The sequence below is a fragment of the Tubulanus polymorphus genome, chromosome 4, assembly GCF_964204645.1.
Source record: "Tubulanus polymorphus chromosome 4, tnTubPoly1.2, whole genome shotgun sequence".
In the NCBI taxonomy this organism is placed as follows: Eukaryota; Metazoa; Nemertea; class Palaeonemertea; order Tubulaniformes; family Tubulanidae; genus Tubulanus; species Tubulanus polymorphus.
The window spans coordinates 24,786,517-24,801,404 of record NC_134028.1 but is presented as its reverse complement, the minus strand read 5'-3'; the positions used below and the strand labels follow the sequence as shown (position 1 = coordinate 24,801,404).

Here is a 14,888-nt window from a genome sequence, read left to right as displayed (position 1 = left end):
CGTACAATGCAATTACTACGAAAAATGTATGTCGTACAAGTCGCATCGGTAGCTTTTGTGCTGAGGCTAATGTTTTTCACGTACATTGTAACTTATCTAGTTTCCAATCGGGCACATATTTTTAACTCCCGTGTCCGGGATATTGGACAACTTTTATATCTTGAAGAATTATCCGATAGACACTTGAGAAATAAGTAATCTATTGTTATCGAGACTTAGTTGTATGTTATCTAAATGCTTATATCTATGCTTAGTTCCAATATATATTGGATCGAAGAAGAAATATTTGTAAATATGATAACTATATCAGACCAGCTGGGCCCAGTTTCACAAAAAGGATTAAGGCCTAAATCGATTTAAGATAAACTGAATTAATTAAATCGATTTAAGAGATAAACCTTTTTGTGAAACAGGGCCCAGGAATTAAATGGGCTGCACCACTAAATTATCGATAGATAAATAGAGAGCGAATATTAATACGTATTTATATATCTTTATAAAGTGAACTGTTCTAAATCAGTGTCAACAAATATTCAGCTCTGTTAATTTTCATTGTAGGTGAGATGTTGCGAAGTGTGTTTTACACATTTTTTGGCCTCCTCGTCACCAGCTTACCATCGACGGGTGACGCTGCAGAGGTCGTAGGCAATGTTCCTACACAACTAAACGTCCAACAAGGTAATGTGGCTTACAAAATACCCATACCGCTGCCGGATGGGTTCGGCTATGGTCTGATGCCGGAACTAGTTCTTTCATACCACAGTAGTCGCGGAAATGGCGCTGTCGGTTTGGGCTGGAACATCGATGTTCCCGGCTCAATAGTTAGGTGAGGAAATGTGTCGAGGTCTTATGAATGATTTGAAAGTATTTCAAAGAATTTTATAATCATAAAGATGTGTTTTCTCGTCTTCAGATGCCGCCAAACTGTTGCCCAAGATGGCCGCGTGTTAGGATTGTCGTATACTTCCTCTGATCGGTTTTGTCTAGATGGCGCTCGTTTGGTTAGCGCATCCGGGTCGTATGGGTCAAATGGCGCCACCTATTATACAGAAGTTGACAGTTTACGTAGAATCACATCATACGGAACGAAAGCTTCTGGACCCGATTACTTCAAGGTGGAGACGACTGACCGCGAGACGTATTACGGCAAAACTGGCGATTCCTCGATGAAAGGCGTTTCACAACCTGGAACATACGAATGGCTGGTTACATCAATGAGCGCCTACAACGACGCTTCAATCCACTTCACTTACTTGACCGGCAAAGATTACCCGTATTTATCAAAGATCAGTTCGGGTGGAATGGAGGTGCGATTCGGATACGAAAATCGGCCAGATGTGAGAAGTGAATATTTCAACGGACACATTCTGAGTAAGATTAGCATGAGATTGAAGACGATTGAGACATTAGTCGGTGGAAATTTGCATCGAAAAATATACATTACATACAGTTCGTCTGGCGAGAGTAAAATGAGCGTTTTGAATAAGGTTAAGGTTTGTAGTGGAAGCGGAAATTGCTTAAAACCAGTAGACATGTCATATAAGGGGTTAAATGATGTAAAACAAACCGTAACACCGGGCTATTGGATAAATGCGTTTGGTGCTTCGAGTGGAGGCTGGTCAACTGGTAATCATCCTCGACATGTCGTAGACGTGAACGGGGATGGTCTGGCTGATATCGTCGTTTTCGCAAACGCTGGTGTTTATGTAGCCCTAAACACGGGCAACAACAAATTTAGCCCTGGAAAATACTGGGTTCGTTCATTCGGCCGAAGTGTAGGGGGATGGGCAGTGGCATCTCACCTGAGATTCGTAGTAGATGTAAATGGTGATAACCTTCCCGATATTGTAGGTTTTGCGAATGCCGGGGTTTACGTAGCCCTTAATACGGCTGGAGAAAGCTTTGCTCCCCCAAACATATGGGTGGCCGATTTCGGTTATAGCCAAGATTGGAGAATCAATATGCATCCCCGATTCATGAAAGATGTTAATGGTGACGGATTAATTGATGTGGTGGGCTTTGCTTCGGGTGGGGTTTACGTGTCTTTGAATACGGGTAGTTCATTTAAAACCCCGGCTCTGTGGTTGAACGCTCATTTCTCATACTCTGGAGGGGGATGGAGAGTTGAAAGACACCCGAGATTCGTCGAAGATGTGAACGGAGATGGACTTCCAGACATTGTTGGTTTTGCTAATGCCGGTGTATACGTAGGACTGAATACTGGACGTAGCTTCGCTTCTGGATCAGTGTGGCTGAGGCAATTTGGTTACACCGCAGGCGGCTGGAGAGTCAAATCAGATCCGAGACATGTAACAGATATAAATGGAGATGGTCTCGCCGACATAGTTGGTTTTGCTAATTTTGGAGTTTATGTATCCATCGGAACTGGTAAATCATTTCTTACCGCAAAATTATGGATCAAAGATTACGGTTTTACAGCAGGTGGTTGGAGGGTCGAGTCTCATCCCCGATATCTGAGTGATATGAACGGTGATGGACTCCCAGATGTCGTAGGATTCGCAAACGCCGGCGCATACATATCCTTGAATACAGGTAGCTCTTTCGGAACTCCTTCACGTTGGGTGAGGCAGTTTGGTGCTTCTACTGGTGGTTGGCGAGTATCAGCAAATCCGAGAATGCTAGTCGATGTGAATGGGGATGGGTTAACGGATATTGTCGGATTTGTGGACGCTGGCGTTTACGTATCTTTGAATAAGAATGAAGTAAAACTTTTAACTAGTGTCACGGACAGTTTGGGCAACAAAGATGCGATCACGTACACGACACAAGCGGATAAAACCGTTTATAAATCAATAAAGAAAGTAAATACTTATCCAAATGCACAGTTTAACAACGCCCAACAACTGGTGAAGCGCATCGCTAATGATAATGGTATTGGCGGACAAAATGTTACTGATTTTACTTATGGACCACTCTTCATTAACATGAAAGGTCGTGGTATCTTGGGCTACGAGTGGGTAGAGGCGAAATCGCTTCAAAGTAACGAACTTCGAAGAGATGTTTACAACCTTATTTACCCGTTAACTCGAACGGTGGCGAAGAGCACTATTAACGTAAATGGTAAAGTCGTGTCGGAAAAAAGTCAAACATTCAGCCATCGTCAAAATCCACAGGCCGGAGCCAACAACATTCAGATCGTTCTGGATAAGATCATACAGAAGGTCAATGAAATCGATGGAGCCCCGATAAAAGTGGAAACGGAAGAGTTTAAGAACATCGATGAATACGGAAATGCACGAAACATCACGAGAACGATTAGTGGAGGTGGAGTCACGTTCAAACAGGAAACTAATAGATCGTTTTTGAATAATAAGCAGAATTGGTTTATCGGGCAGGTTCTTTGTCTGAAGGTTACACATACAGATCAACACGAAAACATATCCGTTCGGCAAACGATTCGGTCGTATGACGTCACTAAGAGAACCCTCGCATCAATGGTCATTGAACCTGATGATAATCTGGCATTAGTAAGTAACAATATTTACGATAAGTTCGGTAACATGATAAAGCAAACTCGTACTCCGAAATTCACTCACGGTAATCAAGCGAAACAGATTCGTTCAGTCACGACAGCCTATGATTCAAATGGTGTCCGTAAAGTGAGCGCTACAAATAGCCTCGGTCACACGGAAACGTATCAGTACGATAGATTAGGCAACACAATCGCTATGGTCGGTGCTAATGGTTTAAAAACGAGTTGGACCTACGACGATTTCGGAAGGAAGCTTTCAGAGAGGAGGCCAGACGGGTCGCAAATCAATTGGTCCTATCAGTGGGATAATACCATACCGCATGCTGGTTACAAGGTTTCCACATCTGAACCTGGAAAACCATCTGAAAGCAGAATCTACGACAAACTCGATCGAGTGATTCGAATTCACACGAAAGATTTTAACGGTAAAGATATTTATGAAGATATCACATACAGTGGACTGGGACTTGTAGCAAAACAGTCACTACCTTGTGAATCAACTTGTAGACGATCCTGGGTGCAGTACACTTACGACGTCATTGGTCGCGAAGTGAAGGTCGATCGGCCGATGGACAGCAATTTGAGACACGTGACGAGAAAAGTGTTTAAAGGATTGATAACGGAATCGTTCGATGGAAAAGGACATAAAACAACTACTCAGCGAGATGTAATGGATAGAATGATTAAGGTTATTGATGCTAATGGCGGTGAACTTAATTATCAGTACGATGCTGTGGGCAATTTAAAAAAGATAACAGATCCTGCTGGTAATGCTGACGAATTCATTTATGACAAGGTTGGAAATAAAATACAAATGACTGACCCTGATATGGGAACATGGAAATATGGATACAATGCGTTTGGCGAACTGGTTCGACAAACCGACGCTAAAGGGCAAGAGAAACTAGAATACTTTGATGAACTCGGAAGGATCGTCAAGAGGAATGAACCAGAAGGCGATACGCTTTGGTTTTATGATACAAAGCCCCGTGGTAAGGGCAAGGTGGCAAAGGTAACCGCGCCTGGTGGTTTCACGAGGGAGTATAATTATGATTCAGTTGGCAGAGAATTTATCGTCAATACAACAATTGGAACTAAGGTATTGGAAGTGAAAACATCATATAACAGGCAGAGCCAAATTACACAACAAATATACCCTGGTGGAAAGACTGTGCATTACTGCTATTCGCCAACTGGATATTTGATTGCCGTGCGCAAGTCGGCTTGTAGTGGTCCTCTTACTGATAACTACTGGACTGGTTTGAACTACGATCAGTTTGGCCAGGTAACGAAGGAAACGTCTGGGAATGGGATACTAACCGAGTATCAATACGACTTGATGAATCACGTGACCCATATACGTAGTACGGACAAATCGAAGCGGACCTTACGTCACTGGCAGTATGGTTATAATACAGACGGTAATATGCTGAGCAGGAAGGATCTCATCAGCGAGAGAAAAACCATCGAAACATTCGAATACGACAATCTCGATAGAGTGGTAAGAGCTACTATGAGAAGTCAGAATCCTGCTGATCAGCGCGCATTCACCGAAGATTGGCAGTACGATGCAATCGGTAATATTCGTAGATTCAGCGGAATGGGCGGCCCACATCACGTGTACCATTCGCAGAAGCCCAGGGCTCTCGTCCAAACTGGGCATAATTCTAACGCTTACGACGACAATGGGAACGTAATACGCAAGAATATGCAGTTGGTTGGGTGGACCTCTTTCAACTTGCTAGAAATGTTTGAAACGGGCAGCCAGGTTGTCAATTTCAAATACGATCCAGATCGAAGTCGATATGTTAGAAAAACATTTGACCACCATAACAACAATCAAAGGAAGGCATACTACATCGGAAAGGTGTACGAAGTTACTAAAAACGATCAGGGCGATGAACACAAGTATTTTATCTATGCTAATAATAAACTAGTGGGAATCGAGACGGCTATAAATTCCAATACATATATGAGATACGTCCATCTCGACCATGTTGGATCAGTTGATACGATTACTGGTGAGAGCGGGCAGGTACTATTGAGAAAACGTTATAACGTGTTTGGAAAACCTCAACCCTTCAAAGATTGGGCTTTCGAGCGTTCTTCTGTTTCCTATTCAGCCGCTTCGGTCTCTGGTATTAAACGAGATTTTACTGGACAGGAACGAATCGATGAGCTGCAATTAATCCATATGAACGGTCGTGTCTACGACCCGGAGGTCGGACGATTCTTGAGTCCTGATCCACACGTACAGGATCCGTACGATACGCAGAGTTTTAACCGTTACTCGTGCGCTAAAAATAACCCTCTACGATACAACGATCCATCGGGATTTGTCGAGGGTACTTAGCGGGGGGGGGGAGCTAACAAGGTGCCCTTGGTGGCGCTTTAACCTGAGGTGTCGGGGGCTATTTCGGAAATTCTTGGAATCGAGTCGAAACGTCATTCTTTTCTTCTGGGGATGAAGCTTTTTTTCACTTCGTAATTGTGGTTCTTCAATTAAATTAGACAATTACTTGCTTATGGAAACCTAGCTACGTGTTGATTTTTCCCTAAATGAATTTTTGTTGTTTATCAATCGTCCATTTCTCGAATTAAACTTTGTACATACCTGTGTACATCGCTGCACCATGGACGTCATTTCAACAAACCAGCAGGCGTGGTGAAACGAGCAATTAATGAACGCACGACGCACGCTGATAAAACAATAAACGTAACTTGATGATAATTTATTCAATGAAATGACGAACGACCTAACAATAAATTCTTGTATAGATTAAAGATAAGAATGAAAACGACATAATATGAACCATATAATATAGTCCATTATACATGTATGTTTATCATTTCTAAAACATATATACAGATATTTTATGATGTTAGATTATTCATATAGAGAAACTTTGACGCATCGCGATTTTTCGGCTACAGACGTGTCGGAAATAAGGATTTCGCCGACCTGAACACTGGAGCGTGTGAGTAACCTTTACGGATCTGATTCTGCTGCTGCTCATGCACACAGTCTCCTAGTCCACTATTATACTTATTTTCCTATGAATAAAAAATCAATGTCAGTCTAAAAGAGAATTCATTAAGTAAAGTACATACAGGGTCCGATCTAAGGAATGAAAGCCACTTGCCCGGGGGGGGGGGGGGCAAGCATATCTGAAATTTCGCTTGCCCCCTCCAAAAGCTACTTGCCCTATACAGGCAGTCCCGATTGGTGGCACAATCATCCGTTGTATCGACTAGGAGAAAAGCTTTGTGACATGAAATTGCACTAGCCCGGGGGACAAGTGTCAATGATAACTTACTTGCCCTGATGAGAATATACTTGTTCCGGGCAATCGGGCAAGTGCTTAGATCGGACCCTGTACATAGCATTCAGTCAAGTAACACGCACCTGAATGTTTAGCTTCCGCTTCGGTCCTATATTTTCTTTGGCGGAGTTTGCGAGAATGTCGTACAATCCAGAATCCAACAGCAAAGGGTTAAAATCAGTCAATGTTTCAACCTGTTATGAATAATGCAAAATGTTGATCTAAAGGCAGTAAGAACCTATTCACTTATTTCCCTAGAAGCTGTCTAAATAATCGTTGGTGGTAAGCTTTTATAATCGGATAGGCTTGTACCAACCTACTTGTCCGATCGTGAGCTTGTTGGAGCGTATCAGAAATTCATTAGTTGAACATAAAATCCGTTTTAAATACTTGCATTATGCAGCGAATCTGAAATATTCTGCATCGCATCAGCTGAGACAGTTTCCAATACCGGTTTAGTACAGGGCAGCATCAACTCCGAGGAGGCAACTGATTTTAATAATAAAGTCGATGTATTTGACGGCAAAATAATGAAATATCCATGAGGCGCAGAGGAGTTCATATCTTCGAGTTTACACAACAAAAACTTGTTCTGAAAAAGACAATTGAAGTCAACTCATCGCTTTTTAGGGAAACCATAGACTGAATGAGTTCTTGGTAAACTTCAGATTTCGTAACTAGTGGCCCGAACTTTTATGCGAAGGCACTATCAGTTCGGTCATACGCGGTATCAGTCATCTTGAAACTAGGTCTGAACCACAGCGACCGTGCTCAGTAACGTGGTTCACTATTTGCGGACTATAGTTCCGACTAACTGACATTCGGTTTCACCTAGTTCACATACTTTCTCTAGAAGTAGTTGAGAAATTGCTTGGAAATGCTGTTGATTGCTATCCAGATCGTCCCAGTCGAGTTTCCAACAAGACGTAGGTTTCAAAATCAACGGCTGAAAAAGCAAATAACAGCGTATTCTAATTTAAAAACGTCATTAAATTCATTAATTGGTCATTTCGCAAGATTTCCTAAGTAAGCTACATTGTCTAATCTACAGACCGGTAAAGCATCCTACATTGGATCATTATATATCGCTTATCGATTATCATAATACATCTTTATTTATCATTTATTCATCATCTTCACTTTTCCCCCTATATGCTTCTAGTTGCATACTTACCAGCCCGAACAATACCGACTCACACATCTGATCACCCTGGACCTGATTGACTGCTCGTAATCTATGCACGGGCACTGTAAATCCACCCTGTTTGTTACCCAGACCTAGACCAGGACGACAAAGTCCTGCGTCGATGTGTAACGACTGAAAAGAGACGTACAGCAAAGATTTATGATTCGATTTTCGTGAATTTAGAGGAATTCGTCATGACCTCAATGACGTTGCGCGTAGTGTACCAATCTACGTACGTAAGACGTTGGATGTGGAAGCAAAGCCGGATTTACGAGTCTTTCGTGTATATCACACTTAATTACTAAGTCTGGCCCACCTACAAGATATTTTACGAAATTTCCAATTGAGCACTACGATAAAAAAGAAAAATTCGAACGGCCATATCTCGACTGTAGGCCTATCTGTTCTTCGATATCCGATTTCAAAATCAGACTAAGTCGGACAAATATAGTCCACGACTCGAGCGGAATCTGCTGTATCATATTTATAAACCTGGAGCTGCTGGAGGCATGATGATGTGCAAGTGCTCTTTTTCAGTTCCACCATCTCGCATCCACGACTTGAAAAACTGATCGAAACTCAGAGGATCCGCGTTCACTCTAGTGACGTCAACGATACTATCGACGCTGCTGGTTGTAATCGAACAGTCGCTAGATTGACTGTTGCTGAGGCCCGACAATTGCAAATTGAATCCAAAGTGTTCCGGGTTCGACAATAGAATGATTTGCACTTTCTGAAAATGAGTAAAGAAATAAAGATATACAGCAATTTTCAATGTATATAATTTTGTGATTGACAGGCAGTCAAAGGCAAAAGCTACACATGTATGGGCGTCATTAGAAGGGAAGGGGTGTGGACGACCCCTTTTTAAATCCAAGTTCCGCAATTATTTAAGTTCTAAATTCTATTTTTCACCGGAAATTTCATATTTTGCCTTTAAAGTTCCAGTTCCAAAATTAAGATTATTCAATAAGGGCATTGAATCAATGTCAAGGATTCAAAATTGTTCTAAGTGGCGTAGTGTGGAACGTGGTTATGAAACTGAGAAAATGGCGAAAGGGAAATTGCGAGAATTAGCCGAAAATTCGCTACCTTTAAATCATCGAGGTTTTCAGTGTGTATCGCGTTTTCAATTTGCCGTGCGATCTTCATTCCGTCTTGACACGTCACCAAAAATACTTCTAATTGACACCAGTAACCACTGGACTATAACAGATAAATTAGATTCGCTCCTAACATACGTGCATGCGTATTACAGATTTTAACTTCATTCATTCCGAGGCCCTTCTTATTTCCAGCAAGTATTTTCCGCGGATCTTAGGGGGCACTGTAAGTACGTGAAGCACCCACCCCATTTGCGTTTGGTTTTCCCGAAGTAGAGATCGTGCTAAGCGCGTCTAATCGCCTCAGACGTATTCTGGGGAAGAAGCTACCGCGTGAACCCTACCCGAAATCCTGGATCCGACGCTGTACGAATACACGTAACGATGATTTTTCCGACTACCTGAATAAGTGATTGGCTTTGTTGTTTATATTGGGCGGTTGCAGTTTGAAGCGCGTCTCGCAAGTAGATGTCCGTTTTGAAGTCTTTATTCCCGGTAAGCCTACCACCATGATAGCTGTTACATATCGCCTGCAACTCACCGAGCGCCATTCGTAAGCTGTTCACGTTACCTTTTGTGCATTGCAGTGGAAATAAAACCTACGAAATTTGGCAGAAAAAGGACATTCAGAAAGATAGCGCTATGGTTTCATTAAATTGTTCATCAAATTGATCTTGGAGCCTGGCCACGAAAAATAGATCAAAGAATCATAGATTGCCAATGAAAGCCTACGGGCCCAGTTTCACAAAAAGGTTTAAATTTTAAATCGGTTTAATTTCTTCGTCAATTCAGTTCATTTGTAATCGATTTAAATCAAATCAGTAATGAATGTTAAGTTAAGGCCCCCAGTAACTTATTTCATATTTCTGTAGGCTTGTGGCGTCAAACTAAATCAGTATTTCCTGGAACAAAATAGTAACGAAATGCTGAAAATGAAGAGCAATTAGCAGTTATGCGTGTAAAGGAATCCTTCTATTCTGAAAATGAATCAAGCTATATTACTGCCATCGGGTTGCGATTGAAATGTGATTCGGTGACCTTTTACCTGGCATTTGTCAGTCAGAGCGCACAAACCGAAAAATGGCACCCGACTCGGTCCGACCAGTCTGGAAACTAAATTCATAAAACAATCCAATGCCTGATTCAAACAGTGACACATGTCCATGTCGAAAGGGTGGTTTAGATCTACCATGAAAATCCTCGCTGAAAATAAACAACACAATTCAATTACTACCGTGCGTTCTCGCTGGGTCAGGCTAGAGAGAAAGCCTGAACTGTGTTCACTCACAATTCAAGAATTTCATTTCATTCATTAGTTGCATGCAATTATGTTAGAGGTCTTTGTAGCCTTAATCTGATGGGAATGCATATTATTTAGTTTTTTGTGATCGGATGGGCTGGGAACCCCTAGAGAAAGCCACCCACGAACACAACCACGTAAACCACAAAACGTAAGACGCACGTGCCCCACCCCACCACGCGGCCTGGACTTGAAGGCGAAGCGGGAGGGCGGCTGATCGAGGTCAGGAGTCGAGACGTGAAAGACGCTACAGAGTCTGCGCCCTTCTCTCTCCGTTCATTCTCTTGGCGCATATCTCGTGCTAAACACCGGCCTACCAGGTTGTCTAGCAAACACCACGCGATGAGTCGTTTCTTTTTCCATGTTTCCTAAAGCGTGACGGATTTAATTTTGGCGGGTACTACTGTCAATAAGTCTCAACGACCTTGAGAATAATGATGTAAATCTTTCTCAACTGTTGGTTAACTGTAAGTTTTGTTTCTTTTTAAGTTTTACATTTATGCCTTTCTGTTCACTTTAGTTCATTGCCATATTTCATCATGAGTTCATGTTTATCACGCGTCACTTGAACAATAAAGAAGATTTGATTTGTCGGTTAAAGAGAATTTTGCTGCGCGCAGTTCGTGTTGCAAGGTCGTTGAGCCAAACAAAAATTTACAAAACAAAAATCCACTAGAATTGCAGTTGAAGTAGGCCTACAATCCTTTCGAATTGCTTCACCATTCCTGCTCAAAATCCAGTTCAATGGGGGCATACTCGAGTCATTTACATGATGAAGGAGGTTTCATTGAAGTGACGCCGTATGACGCTGAATGGATCAGTACTCATTCTGAAGTAACGGCATGTAAGTCCTTTTCACTTTCTTCGCACCTACTGTCCCCGAACAACCAGGCAGTAGATTTTAGTACTCATCATATAGGCTGCAACCTTACCCACATTAGTATTACAAATGTACAGGTCTGGTATAGGAAAAGGCATTCAAACTTCCCTCACCTGGGTGACAAAGTTGCTATATATTGTCATATTGCTTTAAGAATAATCTAAGCTTGCCGAGCTTAATCGATTGAAACAGTTTATGCTCCTTGCAAAAAAATTTTCTGCGTAACTTTCTATATTGCCATATTGCTCCCAGACTAGTCAAGGCTTGCTTAGTTTGTTACCTAATTGTTGGTGGTAAGTCTGTATATGATCGGATAGGCTTGTGAACCAATCATGAAACTAAACCACAAACAGGTTACTGACTAGAGCTTGCTTACCTAAATCAAACAATTGAGTTCATGCTCATTTTCAGCAGGCAATAAAATGCTCCTCTCAACTTTCTATTTTATATATTTAGTAAGCATCCTCGAGGTGGAACGGTTATGGACTCGATTTCAACAGCTCGGTTGTAACGAGTATGGAATACTTGAACCATCGATGTTACAACAACCGAAACTTAATAATAACGTCTTCATTCGAAATGTAAGTGTCAACAATTCTACGCGGCCATCTTAGTAAATCGATGTTTTATCCAAAGGTAGTGACTATATTCATGCAACTAACTCCATTGATATTCAACAACATCAGAACTTGATAATATGCATTATTTTTCAAAAGTTGATTACAAAAAGCCTTGATGGTAAAAACTGTGGCACTCGATGAGTTAAGCGGGTTGTATATTGTATGCCTTGTACACTTTTCCTCTAGATCACGAAAAACATGAAAGGTGAAGATGGAAATGTGACGTTCCTATCATTCTGCACGGCGATGCAGTGGTTAGAAACCACAAACACGGAAACCAAAATCAAAGGCAAGAACATTTTTCAAAAAGGGTGATAAAATATATATGGGCCTGTTTCACAAAGACGATTTATGTTTAGTAGTTGCTATTATGACATCTCATTTTCAATAAAAATGTAATTAGCCTTTGAAACTGAAACGATTATTGATTATTTCCCTTCTAAAATACGAGTTTATCTTTATTGGCATAAAATTGTTGATATTTATCTTCTTCTGACAGCTCTATTTCATTTGTTGAATAACGGGAAATCCTTATCGAAAGACCTGTTGCAGAAGGTATTAGCAAAGATCTACCCTGACGACTCACAGGTACTGGTATTTCTGTTTGTGCTGAAAATATTCTCTTTCAAAATAATTATCTTGAGGCGTCTGTGCAGGTGTCGTGCCCTCTAGAACAATTTACCTTCCACATCTGCACAGTTCCATTTTATCCCCATTTTATCCCCCATTTTATCTCCCGTCTTCAAGGAAAAGCTTTACACTCACCTAGTATGAAAATTTTAAACTGAATCTCATTAGGGATTTGAAACTAAATCCCGTCATTTTATTTTGTACACTAATTATCTCAAATATATGTATTAATATTTTGTTGAAGGAGTCGCTGACTGTTTTAGTAGAAGTTTTCTTCCGAGAAATGGATCCCAACAATAAAGGTAGAACTTTTATATATTTTGCAATAGCTATTGGAAAACCAACTACACGCGAAGTATTATGTACATACGGAGTCATTAACGAAAATGTGTTCCCCTTCATTCTTCAGATTTGTATTTTATTTCTATTCCTGTTGTTGTAGGTGTAATTGAAGAAGTTGATTTTGTGAAGTGGGCGCGGAATATACCACCAGACGCTAAAGCGGAAATATTCAATTTCGAGATCATTCCCGCCGACATTAAAGAACTTTCATCTGGACCTGATATTACAGGATTTAAAAAATCACAGCATGTAAGAACAACGAAGAAATTTCTCTGTTCACCTACTGCGGGATTTTGTGTTTTAATGGGGGGAGGGGGGATAATACAGCTCTTGGCTGTAATTGTCGAACTAGAGCTAGCAGAAATAATGTACCAAATCTATACTAAATGAGTGTAAATTCTAAGATTTCTAAATGCAGAAACGCCAAAGTCCAGAACCCGAGTTTTCAAGACAAATCCCGACCGATTACAAACTGAACGAAATAGCTGGAAAGATCTATAGAAGAGACTGGTATCTAGTAGCAAATAAACTGGGATTTACATCAACAGATATCAACGAATTTGAACTTCGGTTTCCTGATCATAAAGACACTGTAAGTATTTGTAAATGCTGAGTACAAGAAAATTTCTAATCTTTGAACCATTCTCATAAAAATTGATTATTGATAGTCATTACCGTTTTGCATAAATCGATTTTAGAGTTGAACTTTTCATTGTAGAACTGGATCCTTATTATATGTTGACAAAGGCAACATTCCAGAACCATTTCCAATGGATTAAACATCCCCTTAAACATATATTGCCATTTGGTTTAGTGTCCACGCTCAAACTAAACGCGTTTTATACTTAGACTGTTTGGGCTCATTTGATTATTCATAGAATTACGCGTTTACGTACAATAGACTCTGCTTTCAAGTCAGATCTTTTTGGTCCATGAAAAATTTGTGAGAGACGCGAAAGCAACATCTGATTCGACGGAAAATATTTATAAGCCTTTGTTGGCTTCATCTAATTTCCTCCACATTACATAAAAACATCATATTTTGTATATTTTTTTGTGTATCTCTTTACGACATGTGGAAATAGATTATTATTATTATATATGGATTATTATACCATGGACAGAAAATATTTTCAGCCAACATCTCACAGTTGAAAAATAGTCTTCTGTATGGGTCTCTGAAAGATGATGTATTCCTGGCTTGTAAAAATTGTCTTTTTAATGAATCGATGCTGATTTTGTTGCAGGCATTTTTCATGTTGAAATCATGGCGAAATCGTGAAGGAAACCACGCGTATGCGATCAATCTGGAGAAGGCCCTGAGGGATAGCGGTATGAACGATGTAGCTATGTTACTTTACCCGTGATCTCTCTTCTCCATCTCGAAACCAGTAGATTTTATTTATATCCGTCCATATAAAAACTGACAACTTAATTATCATATCTTCATTTATTTTTTTAAGTAGATTCTATATATATATATATATATATATATATATATATATATATATATATATATATAATTATGCTCAATTTCTAGCCTATTTTTGATACATCAATTTTAATGTATATCTAACTAGAAATTATACTAGATAATTGTTTCTGAAAGATGAAATTTTTTTATTAAATTTCACAAAATATATTTATTCATATTCCATACTGTAAATATGTACATCTTTTGTAAGTTCATTTATCTTTCGATGCTGTTAATATTTTGGCGCCAGCATGAAAGTTTCATTTCTGTTATGACAAATGGAACTTGAAGTCATCCAGTCAAATAGGATCTCTGATATGTATATCCACCCGGACCAGACAGTGGAACCTCGTTACAACAAACTTCACTGGACCAGAAAATCAGTTTGTTCCAGGGATAGACCATTTGCCGGTATGAAATTAAAAAATTATCTTGCTTGGAACGAAATTCTTTATTTGTTATATCTGAAGAATCATTATATCTGACTTACTAATAACGAGGTTTTGACCAATGAATATGAAAATGACAACACTAAGA

General features: G+C 40.1%; 2 protein-coding genes across 3 annotated transcripts; one reads left to right on the top strand and one right to left on the bottom strand.

Annotated features, from left to right (window-relative positions):
* The first annotated feature begins 6,364 nt into the window (after positions 1–6,364).
* LOC141904183 (uncharacterized) lies at positions 6,365–14,337 on the top strand. 2 transcript variants are annotated; one of them, XM_074792734.1, is made up of 8 exons: positions 6,365–6,471; positions 11,742–11,866; positions 12,092–12,194; positions 12,405–12,493; positions 12,780–12,837; positions 12,978–13,126; positions 13,296–13,469; positions 14,125–14,337. In XM_074792734.1, the coding sequence occupies exons 2-8, from the start codon at positions 11,822–11,824 to the stop codon at positions 14,242–14,244; spliced, it is 738 nt and encodes a 245-aa protein (XP_074648835.1). In that variant the 5' UTR covers positions 6,365–6,471; positions 11,742–11,821; the 3' UTR covers positions 14,245–14,337. The 2 variants fall into 2 exon arrangements, with proteins under 2 accessions (XP_074648835.1, XP_074648834.1); XM_074792733.1 differs by lacking the exon at positions 6,365–6,471 and adding an exon at positions 10,935–11,249.
* LOC141904493 (meiosis 1 arrest protein-like) lies at positions 7,604–10,768 on the bottom strand. Its single transcript, XM_074793083.1, has 8 exons — positions 10,723–10,768; positions 10,151–10,308; positions 9,507–9,704; positions 9,095–9,208; positions 8,495–8,735; positions 8,239–8,318; positions 7,991–8,134; positions 7,604–7,762 (listed from the first exon to the last, which is right to left on the bottom strand). The coding sequence occupies exons 1-8, from the start codon at positions 10,766–10,768 to the stop codon at positions 7,604–7,606; spliced, it is 1,140 nt and encodes a 379-aa protein (XP_074649184.1).
* Positions 14,338–14,888: the final 551 nt, after the last annotated feature.